At 42.3% G+C, this 22,833-nt stretch overlaps 2 protein-coding genes across 6 annotated transcripts in view; one reads left to right on the top strand and one right to left on the bottom strand.

The window, feature by feature from the left end:
* Window positions 1-12,538, top strand: part of nlgn2a (neuroligin 2a) — a 185,081-nt gene extending 172,543 nt beyond the window's left edge. For both annotated transcript variants that reach the window (XM_044182805.1, XM_044182806.1), the window contains 5 exons: window positions 60-245; window positions 3,704-3,969; window positions 5,310-5,463; window positions 6,389-6,755; window positions 7,116-12,538. In XM_044182805.1, the coding sequence (XP_044038740.1) occupies window positions 60-245; window positions 3,704-3,969; window positions 5,310-5,463; window positions 6,389-6,755; window positions 7,116-7,950 (1,808 nt within the window). In that variant the 3' untranslated portion in view covers window positions 7,951-12,538. The remainder of the gene's footprint in view (window positions 1-59; window positions 246-3,703; window positions 3,970-5,309; window positions 5,464-6,388; window positions 6,756-7,115) is intronic.
* A 3-nt stretch (window positions 12,539-12,541) lies between these two features.
* si:dkey-85k7.12 (up-regulator of cell proliferation) lies at window positions 12,542-21,228 on the bottom strand. 4 transcript variants are annotated; one of them, XM_044182802.1, is made up of 5 exons: window positions 21,071-21,221; window positions 19,897-19,965; window positions 19,365-19,476; window positions 19,048-19,239; window positions 12,542-18,216 (listed from the first exon to the last, which is right to left on the bottom strand). In XM_044182802.1, the coding sequence occupies exons 4-5, from the start codon at window positions 19,100-19,102 to the stop codon at window positions 13,541-13,543; spliced, it is 4,731 nt and encodes a 1,576-aa protein (XP_044038737.1). In that variant the 5' UTR covers window positions 19,103-19,239; window positions 19,365-19,476; window positions 19,897-19,965; window positions 21,071-21,221; the 3' UTR covers window positions 12,542-13,540. The 4 variants fall into 4 exon arrangements, with proteins under 4 accessions (XP_044038737.1, XP_044038736.1, XP_044038738.1 ...); XM_044182801.1 differs by lacking the exon at window positions 19,897-19,965 and having other exon boundaries at window positions 21,071-21,228; XM_044182803.1 differs by lacking the exon at window positions 19,897-19,965 and having other exon boundaries at window positions 19,359-19,476; window positions 21,071-21,228.
* Window positions 21,229-22,833: the final 1,605 nt, after the last annotated feature.

Raw genomic sequence — 22,833 nt, forward strand, 5'->3', positions numbered from 1 at the left:
TCTTAAATATCCTCCCTCACCTTCTTCCTACATCCATCTTTGTTTCTACAAATACCCAGGTTTCCTCAGTACCGGGGATCAGTCCGCTAAGGGGAACTACGGCCTGCTGGACCAGATTCAGGCCCTGCGTTGGCTCAACGAGAACATCGGCCACTTCGGCGGAGACCCAGAGAGGATCACCATCTTCGGCTCCGGAGCTGGGGCGTCCTGCGTCAACCTCCTCATCCTCTCGCACCACTCAGAGGGTAATTGAAGACTGTATTGCCTTTTGTTGTTTGTTTTGGTCTTGGTACAGCATCCATTTGTCTTTAAAAAAAATTTTGAGCACAAGGTTCCCACTGGTCATAGGATTCCCGGAATATCATGATTTTTTTGCAATAGCTAATGGCCTGCCTATCATTCCTCGCTAATCCCCGAATAGCCACAATGCATATTTACACACCATCTGTATTTATTCTATGTATTTGCTGAAAACAGACCTGCATCTCCGAATCAACTTTTGAAACTCAACAAAAAAATGTATGTTCCTGTATTTGTTGCTGGAATTCCTTGTTATGCTCAGTATAGAATATATAGTATATTTTTTACCATTATTTATCCATTGGGCATGTGATGACCCATGTTTTATCCAATGTATAATGCAATCCTAGCAGTAAGGTCCTGCTATACCCATGTGGTCAGGCAGAAACTCAGCTAGCAGCATCAAGCACAGAAATCATTAAGTCGTTAAGTGTGATGTTCACTTGACACCTCTATCCTCAAAGGAAAACACTGCTTGTCCTGTGAACTGAAGAATTTAAGCAGTCATGTGGCTAATGAGCGAGTCCAGGTTTGATCCAGGTTATGTCGTTCATGTGTATGGAGGATAAATGACACTGGATCTCCAACATTACCCCACATTGCCTGACTTGGCCAGCGCTCCGGGCTCTGTTAACGGTCCACTGCTCTGCAGCAGAGAGGCTCTACCTCCGTCGAAAACCTACATCCATCTGACCTCGTGCTCCCCATTACCAACAACACACCCCGAGGGCTAAGTGTTAACATTGCACCACCAAAAGAGAGAGGCCTACAGACCAATCGACTTTGATCTGAATTGAGATCAGTGTGGCTGACGACCCGCAGCCAAATGGTCACGCACTCGCTGCCTTTGATCATGCTGTTCTTGAAGCTGTCCTCCTCCAATCGTAACTTCTCTGTTCTCTGCGCTGCTCGAGGACTCTCCCTCAATATCTCTCTCCTCTATTCATGTTCCGTCTCACACACACAAACTGCAAAGGACAGAAACAGGGAAGAAATGGTGGGAGATTAGAGAGTGCGTGTTCACACAACCACACATCTGTTTCAATCACCGCTCTGTGTGTGTGTGTGTGTGTGTGCGTGCGTGCGTGTGTGTCTGAAGCACCAAGCAGATGTCTGACACGTCTCTAACTTTGACTCATTCTGTTTGTGTAGATGTGCCTTTGAGAACAAATGTGTGTCGTCAAAGCTTGAGTGAGCATATGTGCACAGCTTCCGTGTCACTGTGTCCATTTAACACAACCTCTATAATTACCACTGATGTCTGTTAACCCTTCATACTAACCCAGGCACACCCAACCTTTTTTCCCGTATTAGCAGGTCACCCACTGACACCCACTTTGCAGTTAGACCCCAATTTTTATATATTTATATCAGGAAAACAGTGGTCACAAAGTGCTTATGGCTTGTATAAAGCACAAATACAAAGCTTGTTGACTGTTTGAAAAGCATTTTTTCTTAAGTACGTGTGCTGTACATAGGAATTAAAAAAAGGGGGAAAACAGCAAATATTACAAGTGAACTCCCTTGTTGAGAAATGGCACTGCAACTCATTAAGCACCTCTGGAATGAATAATGCAAAGTTGATACCACCTGTTTTTCTAAAGAGTAACTCCACACACAATCTCGTATTGGAGGAAAAGCATTACTTAAAAGCAAGAGAACTGATACCAGTCTCTTGTGGAGCCAGAGTCAGGATGGTTAGCCTAGCTTAACATAAAGACAGGGAGCAGAGGTAAATAGCTAGCCTGGTTTTCTCCAAAGCACATCTCTGAAGCGGACTGGTTTTAGGGGAAATTACGTGCTGTAACTATTTCTTGACTAACTGCAGTTTATCCACCCTCCCCAGTACTTCTGCACCAGCCACCAATGCTTGTTTGTTTATTTTTAGATGGCAACCAAAACTATTGACAGTCATTGTAATTTAATCATTCATTTTTCAGGGGAGCCCCACTTTAGCAGCAGAGGGACCCTAACCGTTGGGAAAGCCTGTATTAACCCCATGTCTCCTGTTGCTGACAACCAACCCCCTCACACTGTTACTTGTCCATTCTCATGCCTCTGCTTTGTCATCACCCCATCGTCATCATCCTCCTCGTCTTCATCAGCATCTAACGGTGTAACATCAGCCCTCTAGACGCCGCCTGTCTGTCATGCTCCCCCCTCTCCCCCCTCCAGGGATGCCAGGTAAGGAGTCTGTCATCCCCACCCTTAAGGGACACCAATCATGTCAACAACACAGCTTCACAAATCAAGCCCGACAGCAGAGACGTACAGGATGGATGGCAGGATGGAAGTGGCAGACAGAATGGAGGGAGGGGTTGTAAGTGATACTGACATGTTGAAGGGTGGGGGATATACGTAGAAGGGAAGACAGTATCCATGGTATCCTTTTAACAATGTTTAAGGGGAAAGGAGGAGAGGTAATACGATTGTTGAGGGAGGAGAAAGAGGAGTAGAAAATGCTCTGACATGGCATATCAGAAAATAGAAGTAGCCAAATAGAGGAAGGTACTGAGCAGGGAGGGCAAGAGGCACTTAGGGAGTGACAAAGAAACTGATTTTGAAGCCGAATGAAATAATACCTACCTCCCACCTCTCTCTGTCTGTCTCTCCCCCTCTGCCTCTCTCAGTGCAGATATGTAGGTATAGCTGTTTCCAAGCTACTTCTTACTATAATTGATTTCCCAGGGAAAGGGGGCTCTGCGGCTCTGCTTAATAATTAACTGACCAATCTTCAGCCCAGGAGAGGGAAGAGAAAGAAAAAAGGAGCGCAAGAGGAGACGAGTGAGGCAGGCACCCCCTTAACGAGCCACTTGAGTGGTTCAAACAGCACAGGACAGGCAGAACTAAGGAGACAGAGAGAAAGAGGGAGAGAGGGAGAGTGAAACACAGCTAGAGAGAGTCTGAGAGAAGAAACTGCCAGCACAAGAAAGAGGAAAATGGCTCTTTTGATATCTCAGAGGAGCTTATTTCCAGTCCTGCCTCTTTTTTTTATTTTTATTTTTTTAGCTACAGCACCACAGCATGCTCTATCTGAGATGCTTTGGGTCTGTAGTCCAATCCTGTGTCTGCCAGCCTTTGCTCCAGTGAGAATGATAAGATGAAAGAAGTCAAAATTGGTAGTTGTTTTAATAAAGGGAAATTTTTAAGTGGAAAAGGAGAAAGTGATATGTGATTTACACATCAAGTAGTTTCTCTGCATCCCATCCTATCCCAAAACTTCAGCTAGACAACTTCACAGAGCTCCATCCTGTCTGCAAAAATGCAAAAAAAATTGGGGGAAATGCACATGACATTTAGTGAGATCACCAACATTTTACCATGTTCTTAAGATGTTAAAATGCTAAATCTATCTCCTCATACAGTAATATATATACCCCATCTTTTTCATCTGTCCTTTCAGGTCTGTTCCATAGGGCCATAGCCCAGAGTGGAACAGCCATCTCCAGCTGGTCTGTCAACTACCAGCCCCTCAAGTACACCAAGATCCTGGCCCGGAAGGTGGGCTGCACCTACACAGAGACGGCCGACCTGGTTGACTGCCTGAGGCGCAAGAATTTCAGGGAGCTGGTGGACCAGGACATCCAGCCAGCTCGCTACCACATTGCCTTTGGCCCCGTGGTGGACGGAGACGTGGTGCCTGACGATCCTGAGATCCTCATGCAGCAGGTGAGGGTCTGGCACCAGTATCAAAGGTGATACTGAAGACGTGGTCCATAGTGGATTTTTATTGTGCTGTGCTCTGCAGGTGACGTTTACCAGCTAAAACGCTGTAACACCGTGAAAAACAGCTGTGGTGTGGGTGATGTACATTACCTTGGTAATATATTTTAGACCCATAGTTCACAACCTTTTTGGCTTGTGATCCGATACCTACAAAGCATTGTGTACTTGGTCACAGGTTGCATGTCTGGGTTGTGAGCAGTTCAAAGAGTGATTTTCTCCATTTCATTGGAATAATTTTAAGAGGCACGAAGAAGTGAAACTATACAGTATTTTACAAGAACAAAGAATAGATAAGAAATAGTCCAAGAAATATACAGAATTTTATATATAGCTGAATTTCATTTTTTCCTTATTTCCTATTTTTTCCTTATTTCATATTTAACCCCGGGACCTCCATGGGCATGACATGTTTTTCCTGACTGGAAAAAACTTTCACTGTCTTAATATTGCACGTATTGTTTACTGTTAACCTGCTCTTATGACTCAGCTGAAGTCAGTATATTTAATTTGAAAGTCATTTTGTGAAATAATGGAAATCTCTCACATAAGGGGAAGAAAATGAGACACACTGAGGGAAGGTGGGTAAAGAGAAAAACAATAAATAGAGGTCATCACAAAATAGCAACTGCAATTTATCCAATGGCATTCTGTATATTAGATATGCTGAGGAATACAAAAAATGTGACTTTTGCAGCTACTTGATTATTAGGCTACCAGACTCTCCTATTAGATCCCCAGAATAATTCATAATCTGTAAGAAATAATTATAGGTGAGCATCAGAAGGTTTCTGGCTGATTTGAGGGGGGAAATGAGCCACATCCCAAAGCCTTTAATTGAGCTCTTGTGCATGAATTGACACTGTAGACTTTAAAAACTCCACAAGATCAGCACTTACAGGTTGTGCCGCACTGTTTTCATAGAATTTATCTTTGAGGTATTTGCTATCTTATGATGGAGCAAATGTTATGTATTTGATGATAACATATGGCAGTATTAAAAACAGAAAACTAGATTTCTTGTCCCTGTCTCTAACTGAGCTGGTAGTGGTGGACCGACAACACAAGCTGTACATTAATACAAAGAATTTCTTGGCATAAATGTCACATACAAAATATGAATGAAACTGATTTGATTTTACAGATGAATACACAAAACAAAATTGTATTCAGCAGCATACGTGGTTGTAGTGATTTTAGATTTGTGACATGTGTAGAGACTGAAAACCCTGCCCTTCGAATACAGTTTCAGCGCTCAACGTGTTCTTCCCCTATTGCACCACCAGGGGGAGTTCCTCAACTATGACATCCTAATAGGAGTGAATCAAGGAGAGGGGCTGAAGTTTGTGGATGACAGCGAGGACAACGACGGTATCTCAGCCGCAGCATTTGACTACACCATCTCTAACTTTGTCGACAACCTCTACGGCTACCCTGAGGGTGAGGAATGGCAACATTATACTCCTTTCAGGCTTTCAAGTCTTCCATAGTATGTCCTCTACCACCTCAAAATAAAAAGAACATATAGTTAACAGCACAAGTTATTACCACAATATGATAAAGACCTATACATATGACATAATGCGATAAATATGTTCCCTGATACCTGAGCTAGATGTGACATTACACACTACAGAAAAAGAGATGCTTCATTTGACATTGACATTGTCATATGCTTTCTACAAAAGAAAATACATCAACAACAACGTGTCCAAAACTACAGCTCCCAGTGGAAATGCAAGTCTTTAAAACATTATGTGGGCAAAGAATGAGAAGAGAGATAAAATGTGAGCCAAGCAAAGTGTATCAACCAAGAGAGGCATACTAAAGAGATTGCCTATCATCGAGATTACCTTTCACCATGGTGGGTCTGTGCTTTGGCCTTTGAGGCTCTGTAAGCACTAATGCTGTCTCTCATCATCCCCCAGGCAGCCAGCTCCCAATCACAGCGCTGTTGTTCCTAACAGATCAGCCTGCAAACCCTTCACAGCAGGCCATAGTCAAAATACAGACACATTTGGATAATGCAGTCACGCTCCCTCACAAGTGCTTGTCACTCATTCTGCTCTCTGAGAGGCATATTCTCTCTTTTGCCCTTCGTGTCCTTTCAGTTTCTCTCTCAACTACCGTATGTCCCTCACACATACATTCAAACACAGACGCCTCTTTAATTTTGTATTCCTGTCATTGCAGTTCATCTTAGCAATGTGTACTATCTTCCTCCACCCTGTTTCACATCTCTCGAAATGTCCAATCCCTGTCATTACTTTCCTCTTAACTTATTACAATTTTCTCTTTTTTCCCTTTCCCTTTCCCTTTCCCTTCATCCTTTTTTCCTTTTCCCCTCTTGCGTCTTATCCTCCAGGTAAAGACATCCTGAGAGAGACCATTAAATTCATGTACACAGACTGGGCAGACAGGGACAATGGCGACATGCGAAGGAAGACCCTCTTAGCTCTGTTTACAGACCACCAGTGGGTGGCACCGGCAGTGGCCACCGCCAAACTCCACGCCGAGTTTCAGTCCCCGGTTTACTTTTACACGTTCTACCACCACTGTCAGACCGAGACGCGACCTGAATGGGCCGACGCTGCCCACGGAGATGAGATACCTTACGTGTTCGGCGTGCCCATGATCGGTGCCACAGACCTGTTCCCATGCAACTTCTCGAAGAATGATGTGATGTTGAGCGCTGTGGTCATGACTTACTGGACCAACTTCGCCAAGACTGGGTAGGCCTTGCTGATGATTTTATTACATATCGATATAGTTCTCTTTTTGCTCTGTTGTGCGACTGCAGCATTAACCAGCTAGTGTAGTGCCACTTCAGTAGTAGAGCTGTGGTTTTGCTTCCCTTTTAATAAGAGTGGTGTATCTATGGTTAGGGGCTAATCTCACTAACCAGATGTTTGTAGAGTTGTTAAAAGTTTAGTGCCCTGTCTTACTTTGCTGTAAGTTCATAAATAAAAACTTAAAACACAATGGTGTATTCAGTGTTTAGGCGTCAAATCAATGAAGAAATCTTTGAACCAGATTGATTAAAACCTTGACTTGAAACCTATAACTGAGATACCCCCTCTGTCCTCCACCAGGGACCCCAACCTGCCAGTTCCTCAGGACACCAAGTTCATTCACACAAAGCCCAACCGCTTTGAAGAGGTCATCTGGACCAAGTTCAACTCGAAGGACAAGCAGTACCTTCACATTGGCTTAAAACCTCGTGTTAGAGACAACTACAGGGCCAACAAGGTGGCCTTCTGGCTGGAATTAGTCCCACACCTCCATAGTCTACATGAGGAGCTCTTCCCCACCACTACACGCTCGCCGCCAGGCCCTGGCCCAGGAACCCACAGACCCTGGCCCAGAACACCAGGCCCTCGAACCACTCGTCACCCCTACCCTACCTTCCCCTCTGACCCGGAGCCTGAGGGTTCGGAGCGTCCACACCAGGACCTCTTCCCTGGAGACACCCGGGACTACTCCACTGAGCTGAGTGTGACAGTTGCTGTGGGGGCGTCGCTTCTCTTCCTCAACATCCTGGCCTTTGCCGCCCTTTACTACAAGCGTGACAAGCGGCACGAGATGCGACGCCACCGCCTGTCTCCTCAGCGGGGCGGCCCTGCCAACGACCTGGCTCACAGCCAGGAGGAGGAGATCATGTCCCTGCAGATGAAGCACTCGGAGCACGATGCTCACCATGACATGGAGCCACTCCGGCCACACGACATCCTACGGCCCGCCTGCCCTCCTGACTACACACTGGCACTGCGCCGTGCCCCCGACGACGTGCCACTGATGACACCTAACACCATCACCATGATCCCCAGTACCATCACTAGCATGCAGCCTCTTCATGCCTTCAACACTTTCCCCTCCACTGGCCACAACAACACCCTGCCCCACCCCCATTCCACCACCAGGGTATAGTAGGGACTGGCCCCGACACAGCGCCACCTAAGGACCAGGAAGACTGGCTCTGCTACTGATCTAGAGCTGAGGCCTCTGGATGTGGGCCTTTGTTCTGTTCTCTTATTCTCTTGTTTCTCCAAAAACAACTCCACCTCCTCCATCATGTGCTGTGAAACTTAGCAGCTCCACTGGTGGCGTGTGGAGATGCAACTGAACTGCACGGCAGCAGATGATCAGTTTGGGGGTGATTTAGATCTTTCAAAGTTACTGTTTTCAAAGAAGGTCTACTGTTTCCAGACTAAATCCCCCTGACGTTTGTCAAAGGGACGAATGCTTTTCGGCCCTTGCTGTTTTCCCTTTTTTTACTTTGGCGTCTTCTCTTTTTTCTCTCCCTGGTGTGCTATGTGCATATATCGTTCTCTTTTCTACATCTGTGTCTTATCCCTGCTTTGTTCCTCTCATTAGACATGTGATTCTCTCCCTCTCCCCAGCACTCCTTTGCTCCAAGGATTAATAAACTACTAAGCTGTAGGAGGGGGCATAGAGTACATACAGTAATCACACAGCTATGAAAACATTGATATCTGATACTTTCATTCTACCAGCATTCTTGGTGCCAAGTATGTACTACTGTGTTTGCTTTCTCATCGAGGGAGAAAAAAACTAAAGAAAATTCCTATTATTCCTATTCCTATTTACTGTCAATTAACAGATGCTGTATGTTCTCATGACAAAGTGCCAAACTGGCCCTCGATTGTGTTTTATTCTTTCTTTCATCTTCTGTTTCTTTTTTTGAAGCATTTGTTTAATTGTTGTTTTTTGTGGAAAGAATTTTTGCTGAAAATATAGATATAGAGAAATGATATTATATATAGTTATATATAAATGTGTACAAAGGACAAAGTATATAAATGGGTTTTCTCAGTGGGGATCTATGCATGAATTATTTTTAAAGATGATGATGGGGGAAAGGACACTGTATCTGTCAATGCACGTTTCCCAAATCTAATCAAATCATATCGGTCCACTCTGGATATTTTGGTTTTTGTTTTACCTCACAAAACAAGAACATTACACAAAATCCTGTAGTAACCCAACAAATTCTCTTCACCTCCCAATACCCATTTATTAAAAACGAAAATTCATTGCCACAAATCTCAGAAGTCGTAGGGTCAAAGCAACAACTGTGAACATACCCTTCCATTCATTCTCTCCTTCATGGTGTTATTTAGAGGTATTTCCAGGTGATGCAGCACGCCATCAGCAAGCCCATCATCCTACAGTAGCTATTTTTTCTTTCCATCTGTATGGAGATGATCGGTTTTTTTTAGGGTACGTGAGGTGCCAAATCTGTTGTTGTAGCTTGCCTGTACAGAATTATTTTTGTATTTCAGTGAGGGTGAGAAACAAAGCAGAGACAGGCAGCCTTTGCTCTTTTAAGTACACCTTCCTTCTCCTGTCTGCACCCCTATTTCCAGCACATGCATATTCTGTTTGATGTCTGCCTGTGAGAGAAAGAATGTGTGTTTGTGTGTGTGTGTGCGTGCGTGTGTGTGTGTGTGTGTGTGTGTGTGTGTGTGTGTGTGTGTGTGTGTGTGTGTGTGTGTGTGTGTGTGTGCTTCACTTGGGCATAGGTGGGCCCTAATTAGACAGCAAAGAGATAGAGAGGCAGACAGACAGGATCACCCCCATGGTAAAGACTTAGACTCCAAAATGAGCTCCTTCCTGCTGCGTACCCAAACACTCCCCTCCGTATCAACATCACTCCATCACTTACTCCTCCCTTCTCCTCTCTCCATCAGTACACTAGCTTTGTATTCAAAACTGATGCCCATATTGCGGTGATCACCCATAACTCCCCCCGCTGTGACCACAAAACTCCAAAACACCTGACTTCACTGTGTCAGCACCATTCTACACAATTTCTGACCTCAGTTCAGCTCTGCTTTTATCCTCACATTTAAGGGTTAGTTCACTAAGCTAGTGACTTTTTTGTGAGGTCATCAGTTGTAAATTAAACTCTAAGCACACCGAGGGTAACCGGTGGGCCTTCCCGGCCTGCGTCGCAGCACTGCAAGATGAAAAGGGAGCTCGGATCTCCTAAACAGGGTAAAGCAACACGGTTGACAACTGCTGTTTCTGATTCTGCTCTTTTCTTTCGGGTGAGAATGTGCAGGCCTACAGCTCAGCGATGCCCCCCTCCGATTCTCTGCTAAGGATCTCAAACATGGATCATGGGTAATACTCTGGTTTATACAGTATGTTAACTGAACTGATGTGCTGTTGTTTGAGCCCACAGGAACACATGGTAGCCTACATCCAGTATGGGAGAAGTTAGTCACCGGTGCTGTCTTTGCTTGTGCTCTAGCTTTAGCCTGTTTATTTGTTTTCTATTTTATTACTGCCTAATGGGGTGTTGGGGGAGGTCTGGAGGGGGAGAGATATACCTGGCTGCTCCTGTCAGAGATTTTGTAAGCCCACTGAAAGGGAAATGTGCACAATGTAAAACACAAAACAACTGACTTAGATGTGCTGCAGGTGGATAAATGTTGTGGAACAGATGATGGACAGTAGCGCAAGAAAAGGTGCATGCTGTGGAAAACAGACTTTGGGAGGAGATTGGAAAAAGACTCACAGCCTTAAATGTAGAAATCAGAAGAATCAAAAGAGAGGATGAACTGGTCGCTAGCAAATAGGGACATTCGAAGGCATGGCCATCTTTCTACCCACAATGTTTGCCAGGGGGATACCTTGCTAATCTGTCCTACAGAGGATCTGATATGTCTGATCAGATCCATATGAACCTCTTTGTACGCACTCCTGTGGATAAGGAGGCAGTGAGGGGTTGTGAAGTAAACTTCACCACAACACAACTACAATGACACCACTGGAGGTGGAAACAGAAACAAGGTATTTAGTTTGGTCTGTTCTTTTTCCTTGTCTATTTTATAAGCTAACACTGGAGGGCGCCATCGTGACAGATTCACTGCAGTCTGCCCACATGAGGAAACTGGATGTGTGAAGAAAAATACCAAACTGGGTGGCAGGACAGAGACAGACACACAACGTCTGGAAGAGGACAAAACTGTACATTTTTAAGTGTAAGAATCAAACAGACAAAATATTTGTAAATATTAAGTTTCTTGTTTGTTTTTCTTTTTTCTTTTTTTTGAGTGAATGAATGAAATGCTTATTTTGTGACAACAAAAGACAACAGGTGCAGTTTGCAAAAAAAAAAAAATGGCCACTAGCTTTAGGTTTCAAATTCATTGGTGAGTAAAAGATGTTTGCCACTGATCACTTTTCATGCCATTAGAAAATGACTTTTTTTGTTTTTTTACTTTGTCTTGTCATGTTGACCATTATCATGTGGGCATCCTGTAGCATCATGATTTCTAACCAGGAAAGTCACTGTAGCAGAAATGCATCCCCACTGCAGCCCCCACACGACAGAGGGCCTAAGATGCTGTAGTTAGCATTTGCTAGTTTCCATTTTTAGCATTTGTGGTTTCATTGCTCTTTGTTCTGGGGTTGAAGTAGAAGGATCATGTACTCTTTTTGCCTTCATTTTTTTTTTTGTTCAAGCTTTAGAAAACTTTTATTTTGAAATATATATTGTGATCTAACTATATCTGATCAGTGTGACTTCAGATTATTTACGGAAACATCTCAGAGGCTAAGAGCACTGATAAAAGCCAGCTTTGGCCAGCTAACTGATGTAATAATGGTGTAGGGAACTGGCCAGTGATTCATGGTCAGGACTTTTAAACTGAGACACTAAACGCAAGTGCAGTCAATTAAATGTTAGCTCACCTCACATGTAGCAGGGTTTACATGTAGCCACTTAATCACATGTGGGACAGACATGAGGGCTTTGATACCATAAGATGCCTCACATCCTCATAGAGTAATGAGATCACACAGGTGGTCTGACTTTCACACTGTGTTGCATTGTGGGTAAGGAGGTATGTTGACCTTACAGTGTTGTGATGTAGCAGTAAAGGGATTCAACAGTTGAGAGATGGATGAAAGTAAATCTGAAAAGTCCAGTGCACCTTCAGGCTCGGAGCATGTGTGTTTAACAGTGGATCAGACCGGATGTATGTGGACACACACTTAGCCTCGTCTATGGTATAAAGTGACTCACTGCAGCCCTGTGGTTCTCACAGTTGTGGCTCGATATCGGTTTATTCTTATTTCAACATACCCGAAAGCTGCAGTCAGCCAAGCAAAACAAGATGACTTCATATCACTGAGTTTAGATCCTGTGTCAGGTCAGTGGAGCATGGAAGCACATGATTAACACCCCACAATGGCAAAGATACACAAAGACAGTTACACATGCACTCACATTAATCTTCAGCTTGGTCTCAACTGCGAAGTTGCACCTGTTGTCTTGTTTTTACATTTTTGTTGAATTCAGAAACCCAAGACTTGAGATGAAGAAAAATGTTAAATAATGGAATAAAAAAAAGATGATTATTAAAAAAAGTATAGTAAAACTATATAAATTAATGAGGTGATGATATTTCTGTTTATTTTAGAAGTTATTATACACTGTATGCTGTGATTCTGATCTGGGAAACATTAAAGACATTCATAGCCAGTCTGCCGTTTTTTGTCTCTTTATTGAATCAGTTAACAGAAGTAAGTAATGCACACATGTTGACAATACCACATATAGAACTTGGAATTCTATAAGTCATAGTACTTCTAATTCTTGAAAAATATAATGTTAATATTTTGCATCAGATACTTCACAGAAACAAAAACAGGTTCTAAATTCCAAGTAAACAATTGTACATCGTACTTAATTAGATTTGAAAAAAATAAACGTTCTGTCCCATCATGACAATCCCACTAAAAGACTGAGTGGTGTTTTAAGAAGAAATGTTAATATTTGACATCAGAAAAAATCAGTAAAAGATCACATATATTTAATTTGATAAAAGAAAAAAACATTTGTCACTTTGTTGCTTTGATTAACTGTACATGTTTTCAGTGGCAATATAATGACTTTCATCTGTCACACAAAATAATAAATTCAAAGCCAGATTTAATCAAACTGGAAACATTTAGTAGGTTCTAACATGTGCTCCGAACACGTACACTGACTCAAAGTATGAAAAAGTGGTTACACTATTTGGTTAGTCTGACATTCAGCTGTTTCACAAATAAAACTGTTTTCTGATATCACACCACTGTTATTAAGGTTTGGTTAGGGTTAGACACAAAAAACATTTGGTTTAGGGTCTGTCCATGAATTGTCACATATACCTTATTGATAATCTGTTAAACATCTACAGAGCGAAACAGTTTAAACGTTACAAATACTTGATAAACTATGTGTAGGCGGACTATCTAAATAAAGTGTTACCGTTATATGTGATCCCAGGTAAAGGTGAGCACTAATTGCAGTGATTTTCTTATATTTCTTATAAGAAAATATCTGTGTGATAATACCTTCAACCTTGTCATCTTATATACAGCATGTTACTACTTCTGGTTTTCTTCTAGTCATATAAAACAAATAGGATCAAAATATCCATGAGAGGAGGATGAATGTAATGAGGATGTGCACCTCTGTAACCACAAAGCATGTAGTCTCTCACTTGATGTTAAATGACACTTTGAGGCTCGCTTCTGCTTGCTTAGGTGTGATTTTTCCCCAAGTTGCAGGAATATCAGCAGGCTTTGCATTGTATGTTTCAGCAAACTTATTGTTGAACTTTGTCATTACATATTTCCAGTAGTCTGATGCCTCAAAGCTTACATCTGATTGGATTATCCAGTCTGGAAATTTTTCTTTGTAATTCTTGTATGGGTGCCATTTACCATCTGTAGCATTGCAGCGAAAACGTGCCTCACTGTTCACCGACGAAGAGCATATGTCAATGACAAGTTTTTCTGTCTCATTCCACCTGAATTTACCCAGACCCTCCGGCCGATGTAGTTTAGTGAAGTGCTCTCCATGTTTGTCTGCTCCTGCGTCACAAGGCGCTTTGCAGAATGGACACTGTTTACCACATCCAATCAGTTTGGTGAAGAGCTCGTTCTGAGGCTTCACATGAAGAACTTTTAGTTTCATTTGGATGTTTGTCTGTTCAAACTTCTTTGTAAGAGCTTGTGCCATGTCCTTCACACAGACAGTGAGCCAGTGAGCAAACTGTTCCCGGTCAGCATTGTTCAGGATCAAGAAAGCACCAAGAGCATCCTGGGAAATGACCAGTTTATCACCAAGTTCCTGACAGACATCTTCAACGAATGTCTTCACGTTGCCACTCTTTTTTGTTTTAGCATTGTTGATAGCACTCTTTATGCTGCTGATACTTGACTGAACATGTCGATCCTCAAACTCTGTCAGAGACCCATTTGAGAAGTGTTCCAGTATTTGGTTAAGTATCCATTTTTTTACATAATCCTCATATGAGCAAATATAGCTCAGGTAGCTTTCAAAGTTATCCTTTAAAAGCAAATCCAGTAAAACTGAATACTGGAAGAGCATACGTGTGCTGAACTGGTGGCTTGTCAGCATTTCGCCAATGATATCAGGACCCAAGGATCGGTTGACAAAGTCTTCGACTGCAGGCCTCAAGCAGCAGTCCGTGAATTCTTGTGCCTTCTTCTGGCACTGGTCTCGTTCATGGAACACATCTTTGAAATCAGCACGAAACTTTTCTTTGTTTTGATCCAGACAATTGTAGGGATTGTTCATGTGTATGAAATCTTCATGCATTTTCTGAAACCGTCTGGCTGCAACTCCACAGATGTGCTGTTTTAGAGAAACTTCAAACTCGATCTCTATCTTAACATCCTGATTGTTTTCCAGCCTCTCGTCAATCATGTGTAGGATCTCCTGGATGTAAGTTTCATGGTAATTGTTCTGTCTTTCCATTTTTTCAGTCACAAGCTGTTTGCAAGCATCTATGATGCTGTCAGCCATCTTTTGTGAAGCCATTATGTGATCTTCAATGTTGAAGAGCTTGCTGACACTGTGTTTAAACCGTTCGTAATATCCTTCCACTGTATATTTGAAAGGCACCAGGCCACAATGTTGCAGGCTTTTTTGACTCAATAATTGACATGCATGACTGCCCTTATGTGATAGATTGTCCCTCAGGTAGTAGGACACATTTGTGAAGACATCTGTTGCCTTCTGTTGAGTAAAGGACAGTTCTTTCAACATTTCATTCCACATCTTATCAAATTCTTTGTCCAGCTCTTTGTCTGTCATCTGGACTTTTTTCTTCCGACATTTTTCTATCAATCCACGCACTCTCTCTTCTAATTCTTGTGTGTGGTTCTCCTTGATTCTGTCAAGTTCTGTCATTCCCTGTCTGATGTCAGCTGCTGCTGTGAGCTGATTATGTACAGAGCTCTCCATTTCTCGTCGAAGGCTCTTTGCACTGTTTGCAAAATCCTCTCTGTATCCCTCCACTAGATAGACATGACCCTCTGTTTGCTTGAAGTACTGTGTCAGATGTTCAAGAAGTTTTGTCTCCCATTTAGACAGCACTGTGCAAGCTGCACTTTTTAAAAGCGTGAGAAGTTCTCTCATGTCAGATATCTCAGATTTCCCTGCGACTGTGCCGAAATTGGAAATTCTTGTTTCGGCCTTTGTAACCCAGGTGTACATTTCTTTTTTGAATTCCCATTCCCATTTGTTGAATTCTGTGCACAGCCTCATGTATGCATCAGCCACCAGGCTGTTTCTGAAGCTGAAGATGAAGTTTTCATGCTTTACTGCATTCCACAGGCTTTTCATCCACTCTGTAAACTCCAAAATATTATTAGCAGATGACTCACAACTTCCCAAAATTTGGATTATGTTTTTCTTGAGCTCATAAACAGCCTCACTGTACCCTGAATTGACTGGTGCCATTGGTGGGTTTCCATTCCAGAGTCCAGGAATGTACCAGTTCCCGGTGTCTGGATTGTACTCCATCACATCAGTGAAGCTCTTGTTCTCCTCTTTCTTTTCCATTTTGGCCGCTGCCTGGGTCATCTCGTTTAACTGTTGCAAGAGCAGTTTCCTGTCTCGTAAGTTCTTCTCATGGGCTGAAACATCTGACACATTCTGGTGAACAAACTGACATTTGGGCTTTTTGCCCACCTCTTTCATCCTGAGAAAAGCATGCACAACTATTTGTAGGATGTCTTTCATTTCTATTGAATTCTCCATTGCAATATTGATAATGGTGATATCACTCAGCCCCACAACAAGTGTTGCAAGCTCATTGTCGTGCTCATGGCTATTGTCCAGTTGTGCAAGCTCTGGTGACTTTAAGCCCTCAGTGTCAATGATCACCATGAAGTCACAGTTGAGTTCTTTTTTGACATCTTCATTGATTCTGATCAGCAACATAAACGCACCTCGAGTGCATCGACCACTGCTGACTGCAAACTGCACTCCAAACATGGTGTTGAGGAGAGTAGACTTTCCTGTGCTCTGAACTCCAAGAACTGTGACTACCAGTATCTTGCTCTTAGGAGACACCAAGCCATTGAGCTGAGTGAGAACGTCACTCACCCATGTGAGAGGTATGTTGGATGCATCTCCATCTACAAGCTCCAGGGGAAATCCATCAAGCAACAATCCTGCACATAGTTTGGGCAGATGCTGTAATTGTTGACGTGATGGGTGTGTTTCTGGAAGGGAAAGTGAAGCTTCATAGATCTGACCCATTTCACGGAAGAAGTGTTCAGTCCCCAGTGAGCTGTTGGAAAGTTGTCTGTCAATGTCTTTGATCTCCTTCTTGTTCTCTGAATCTTTGCATTTCTTTTTGTACTGCTCCCTGAGGCCGGACAGTTTTTCTCGAGACAGGTTATCAAGGTTCATTCGCATCCATTTCAGGAAATAGCACCTCTCTATCCCTGGCCTTGATATTGCACTGATGAAACATATCATAGCATTCGACATGTCATAAGAGTTCTGTTTTTCCCGAAGTTTTGTTTTCTGTAACTGAAGATCACTTTTGTACATTTCTATGTTTGCAGACCCAACTTTGCGAAGCCGAAATTCTTCCTTCTCTAAGCAAGTCAGTTCCTTCCATATTTGGCCTTGCAAGGGCAGCTGAGCTTCTTTGTATTGAAGGATGTCTTGAATTTCTGCAGTGATGGCATCTGCATTTTTCTTGGCAGTCTGGCACTCTGGACAGTCTTCATCAACCCAGATTCCCAGGTCATGGGCAATGCCAGCCATCTGCTGTATTCCCATCTTCATCTTGGAGTTCTCAACTACATTGCTGACTGTTTTCTGCAAATTTTTAACAAAGTCTGCATCATTTATGTGCTTAGCCTTTAAAAGGATGTTTCTCTTAGTCAAGCCCAATCTGGTTGCTACTTCTTTTAGAGCATCTAAACTGAAGCTCTGGTTTTGATGGTTGCCCACCAAGAAGATCTCTGCTTTGTGGTGTTGGTTGGTAAGCAGCTTGCACTTAGTGTCCAAATTGTCAAAGAACACAAACACTGCTGCAGATGTCTGACACAAAAAAGAAAATTGTGTTTCAAACGAAGCAATGTCCCCACGAAGGTTAGCTACAGCTACTGGCTCACTAAAAACATCCATATTTTTGTTCCCACAAGGAAGGTACCAAGTAACTTCCACCAGTCCATTGGATATTGTCTTTGGACTGTCACCACACTCCATGTTACCGTGAACAAATGTATCATGGTACTGCTGAGAATTGCTCAGAAGCTTATTGAGGATCTCTGACTTGGACAAGGAGCACTCACCCAGTCTCACAAAAGATATCATTGGAAGTTCAGAGAGAACAATCCTGTCTTCAATAAAGCCCTTGGATTCTGAAAGTGACTGAGGTCTGTACTTTTTAACAATGTCTCTCATGGCCCAAAGCATGAGTGTGCACTGCTTTGTGTCACAATTAGGAAGCAGCAGAGGCACAGAAAACTGACACATCGACATTTTGAGTGCCATCTCCTGCCGTACAAAACCATCAGAACATAGAAAGAGAGCAGTGATTATGTCAAGGGGGTTTAGCTTGTAACCTGAATGTTGACTGTCAAACAGATCATCAAAATCTAACTCTGAATTTCGTGATGTATCACAGGTTGACTCACATACAGATGTACATTTCACATTCCTAGCCATCACATTAACCATCATTAGTTTCTTTAGAAAATACCATGGAAGATCTGAATTACACTTGGCAGGTTCATCAGTAACGGTCTTCTTGTCAATCTCAAGTATTGTGCTCAGGGATAGCTTCTCTGTGTAGTGCCGCTCCAGGCCCAGATCCTCCAGTAAGACCTCCAGTTGTGTCTCTGTGGATATGAACATGTTTGTTCAAACCAATCTTAGGTGTTTTAATAAAACATGAATCTTCAGTTAATTGACACGAATGATTCCTTGCATGAATGCTGAAATTAATGGAAATGCTGCACAATGCACAGTTGTGCATCCTGCCTTTGCATTCAAGCTGACATAAGCTATAAACATCCAGAAAATGATTTGTGTTTTTGTTGTTTTTTTTTTTTTTATCTTGTGTTCACAATATAACTTGTGTGCACAAGATATTAAGTAATATTTTTGGGGGAAATTACCCACAAACATCTTTAGTTTCCACTCCAGCAGTACTTGGAACTGTGTTACTCTGTCACACAGTATTCAAGTGATACTGTATTGAGAAGATGAGAGCCTTTGTCAATGTCAGACACAGCTTGGACATGGCTGTGGCTATTTTCTGGAAGCAGTACGTACCAGTGCAGACAATACATTTCGATCTCGAAAAAGTCTCAGTTTAAAATATTTGTTAGTTAATGTTTTGCAAGCACTACTTGGAACTAATTTTGTTGTTTTTGCATAGATTTAATGATATATTTTAACTTTACTTAAAGCAAACAATGACCACTTATAGTGACTTATAATCAGCTTGAAATGCATTATATCTGCCTAGAACCCAAACTATGAGAATTATAATACACTATTATCCTTGCAAAAAAAAATGTCAGCGAGTGACCAGCAATTATGAAGTATTAAAATAGTTGACCTTATGTCATTATCAAATCCATGCATCTGCACTCTAGGAAAGACTTTGTGTCTTGTGACTGCTTCATTTCTTTGTAGCATAGTAACTATGTTTTTCTTTTACTCACTTGTGTGTGCAGATGTTGCGACAGGCTCGCTATTCTCCACGCTGTTTGTGTCCATTGTCTCTTGTACAATTTCTCGCTCCCTGCAACTGGTCACAATGTAGCTCTCCACTTCACCAGCAGGAGTGTCCAAATGCTGACACACTTGCTTGCTGCTGATATGATAGACTGTTGACTTCAAAGGAGGGCAGGGCACTGTGGAAATAACAATAATAATACTGTTGATAATGATAATAATGATCTTACTTAAACTACTTACAGACTGCACATCATTTAGTGCCTTTCTGCTGAACAACAGATTGCATGAAGCTGACCTTTACCTCTCGCATCAGTCTGTTGACAGTCACCCTTGCTGTCAGAAGGTGGTGTTGATGGAGAGTCCTCTGCTTCGTCACAGTAAAGTTCAACAAATTAATCTTCATCACCGATTCTCTTGATAAATGAGAAAGTAGAATACAATGTAATGAATCAACTCCCATACACATTATCATATAGGACAGTATGTCCATTTCATTTAATGTATATTTTGAATTTTGAGTATTATATTTTGAATTTTGAGTATTAAAACAGCTTCTCACTGAAAGTAATGAGAGACAAGTCTCTGTTTACCAGTGACCGCCAGCCAAAGGGTGGCTTGTTGCATGAGGGCCACTTACCCCGGCCTCCAACCGGGAATCATCATTTTAATCTCTCAATTCATCTGCATATGTGTTCCAATTGTCTTCTGCTCTAAAAATGACAACTTTTGCAATTTTTCTCAATTTTCTCATATCATAACCAACAGCTCTCTGTAGATCTGAAGCAGCTTCATCACCCAGAACCCGTTACTGTACTTCCCCAGGATCTCCCTACCCTGGACCTGCTGAGGGCTGTAGGGCTTTCCTTTCCCTAAACTGAGGCTCTCATTCAGATTCAAGGGTGCTGGAAGATTGAAAAAAAAAAAAAAACACAGAAGAAAAGTGAGATTACACATACACATGCAGGCATACAAAGCTTCTACTTTGATCTTCTGCCCCTGAAACTTGTGGATTGCACGGCATGCTTTTTCACTCCTTCCGTTTTCCACCCTTCACAAGAAAAGCCCATAGACATACTGTAGCCTATACACTGCGTAACTGCTTACCAGAGGGAACTCAAACTCAGTCAGAGCATTTCGCCAAAAGGCAGCTCAGTGAAATAGCTTACACAGGCTTCCAAATGCTCGCTGTCTGCTTGGACCCGTCAATGGCGCATGCGGCTTTAATTTGTACCTATCTTTGTTAAGCTTCGTTGTCCTTGTTTTTCGCTTTATGTCTATTTCTATCTTCCTGAAAATGATTATTGGAACTGTGTGTAAACGCAACGAGAGCAACTTAAAACCGGAGTCAAATTCCTTGTAGGCCTATAGCCTTGCCTGCCAACCCGGAATCATCAATCTGCATACAAACAACAGCACGTTACACTTTGGAATTGCACAGCCTGCTTGGCCACTGAAGCTGATTCTGAGGACTGACTGTTGCAAATACAAAACAAACCAAAATGAGCATAAATCAGAAACAATAAAATGCATGAACCAATTTGCCTTGTGCAGACTTTTTTGTTTATGGTTTCTTGGGAAGATTCTGCATTAATTACCCCCAGCGCCCCAGTGGGAAACGCCCCAAAACCGTTATCAAGCAGTGTTCTCAAAGAGACATTTGCTCAGTGATCGCCTTAGTGAATCTGTAAAATGTTCTACTTCTATCAAAGACATTGGGCAGAAGGAAGCGCATCATCTAAAACGCAGCCTGCCTCTCCCACTGAACTTGTGAAACGCCGCAGATTACGTAGCCTACGGCACAATAATATCTGGTCCGCAGTACCACTGTACATGTACTGTCATCGGTTTAAAGCAGCCGAATAAATGCACATAAAGCATTAAAATCACCTCAGTATTGATAGTAATTCTATCAATAGCTACATGAATAATCGGCTTTTACCCGCCCAGATTTTCAGGTCCTATCAGGCACACACAAATCACTGACAAAACACAACCATACAAACCCACCTTTTCAGAAGATTGTTCTTAAAAGTTGTTCTTTTATGCAGGAGTTCCTCTCACTTTGCAGTACGCACAGGTAAATGACTTGTCCTGTAGATGACGCCACGCTCTTCCACGTGTATGCCAACGCAGCCCCCCACTGCAGCCTCTCCTTTTATTCTGCTGGGTGACGCCACTTTTACTTTTGGTTTACAGAAATAGATGGCCATGTGGTTTCTCGGAAGAGAAAATTGAGTTTACAGTAAATGGCATCATACAACTTGATAAAAGTTGTTTTCTGCTGTGTCGCAGAATTAAGACAGTTTGTTAGGAAATCAATGTTCAGGCTGTTACACATTTCCCCCGTAAATTGAAGCTTCAGGGTTAAAGTCAAGTTTACATTTTCACACTGACATCCCATAAAAAATGACGACCACTGGCTCATTGTCTCACATAAACAAGCACACATTTTATTAAAGTTATAGGATCCAAGTGAGCAAAGAAAGAAAATATGTGCTGTACAACTGTATTTTTATAAGCTGGTTTTGAACAAGTCTACAACAACAAGTCTGCAGAAAGTTCCACCTGGATTTATTTAAAAAAATTAAGAAGGTCCGATTGGGTGATCGGCTGTTTTGAAATGATTACATGACTTTTCAAGTAACTAAGTCAAAATGAAATCATGAATAAAACAGAATCGCTATCAGTGACGCATCATAAACCATTGCACACCTGCAAATGTTCTGTAACTTGGCTTTTGGAATACAATAACTGAGTTTTAAACTGGATTCGATTTGTCTAATCATGACTTAGCAGCTGTGCATGTTATTCGGACATTCCTCCCACAGCCCTTACAGTCTCACCTGACAGCATGTTTAACCTCAATAGTTTTAAGAAAAATGTTAATGCAGAGAGAGATCTGCATTTCAGTCGCCCTCAGAAAAGGAACGTGATGCTGAAATGATGCAAGTGGCAATAAATGACAACTGCTGGTGAACGAAAGAACATGTGCCATTTTCTTCCCCTTACTGCACTTTCCCTCGACACATTGTGTTTTAATGAGGTATGTAAATTCATGTAGCTTTTCAAGAGTTGTCAGTTACATAATATATTATTATTATTATTAGCATTATTATTAGTGGCCTGTAGTAGTTGTAGTCTAGTAGTATTAGATATCTGGCAGAATACAAAGATGAACTCCTTCGAGACTGGGGTCGGCCCACCTGAAGAACATCACAGGCCCCCGGCTCGACTCCCTGCAGTTTGTCTACTGGGCAAACAGGTCAGTGGATGATGCAGTCAACACAGGACTGCACTACATCAACACCAATACTCCCGTCTGTTTTTTGCACATCCATCACTGTCTGGTTTGGATCAGCCAGCAAACAGGACAGGAACAGACTACAGCCTTACAGTCTTACAGTCACCAAAGTCATTGGCGCCAACCTGCCCTCCATTCAGGACTTCTACATGTCCAGAGTCAGGAAACATCACTGCAGACGCATCACACCCTGGACACCACCTGTTCCAACGTCTGCCCTCTGGTGCAGAGCTCAGAGCTCTGTAGGCCCAAACAACCAGACACAAGAGCAGTTTCTTGCAGGCCACCAGTATAACGAACAGTTAAGACAACTTTTATTCAACATTTATTCCTTTGCAGTATTTGTATTCATTTACCATTCACAGAAACACTTGACTTGTATATAGACACTGTTTGTTGTTGGTCATTGTTGCTTTTTTATATATATACACATCTATTTTTCACCTAGCCTACTCGTTTATAATGTACA

Source organism: Siniperca chuatsi, linkage group LG22, assembly GCF_020085105.1.
Source record: "Siniperca chuatsi isolate FFG_IHB_CAS linkage group LG22, ASM2008510v1, whole genome shotgun sequence".
NCBI classification, from domain to species: Eukaryota; Metazoa; Chordata; class Actinopteri; order Centrarchiformes; family Sinipercidae; genus Siniperca; species Siniperca chuatsi.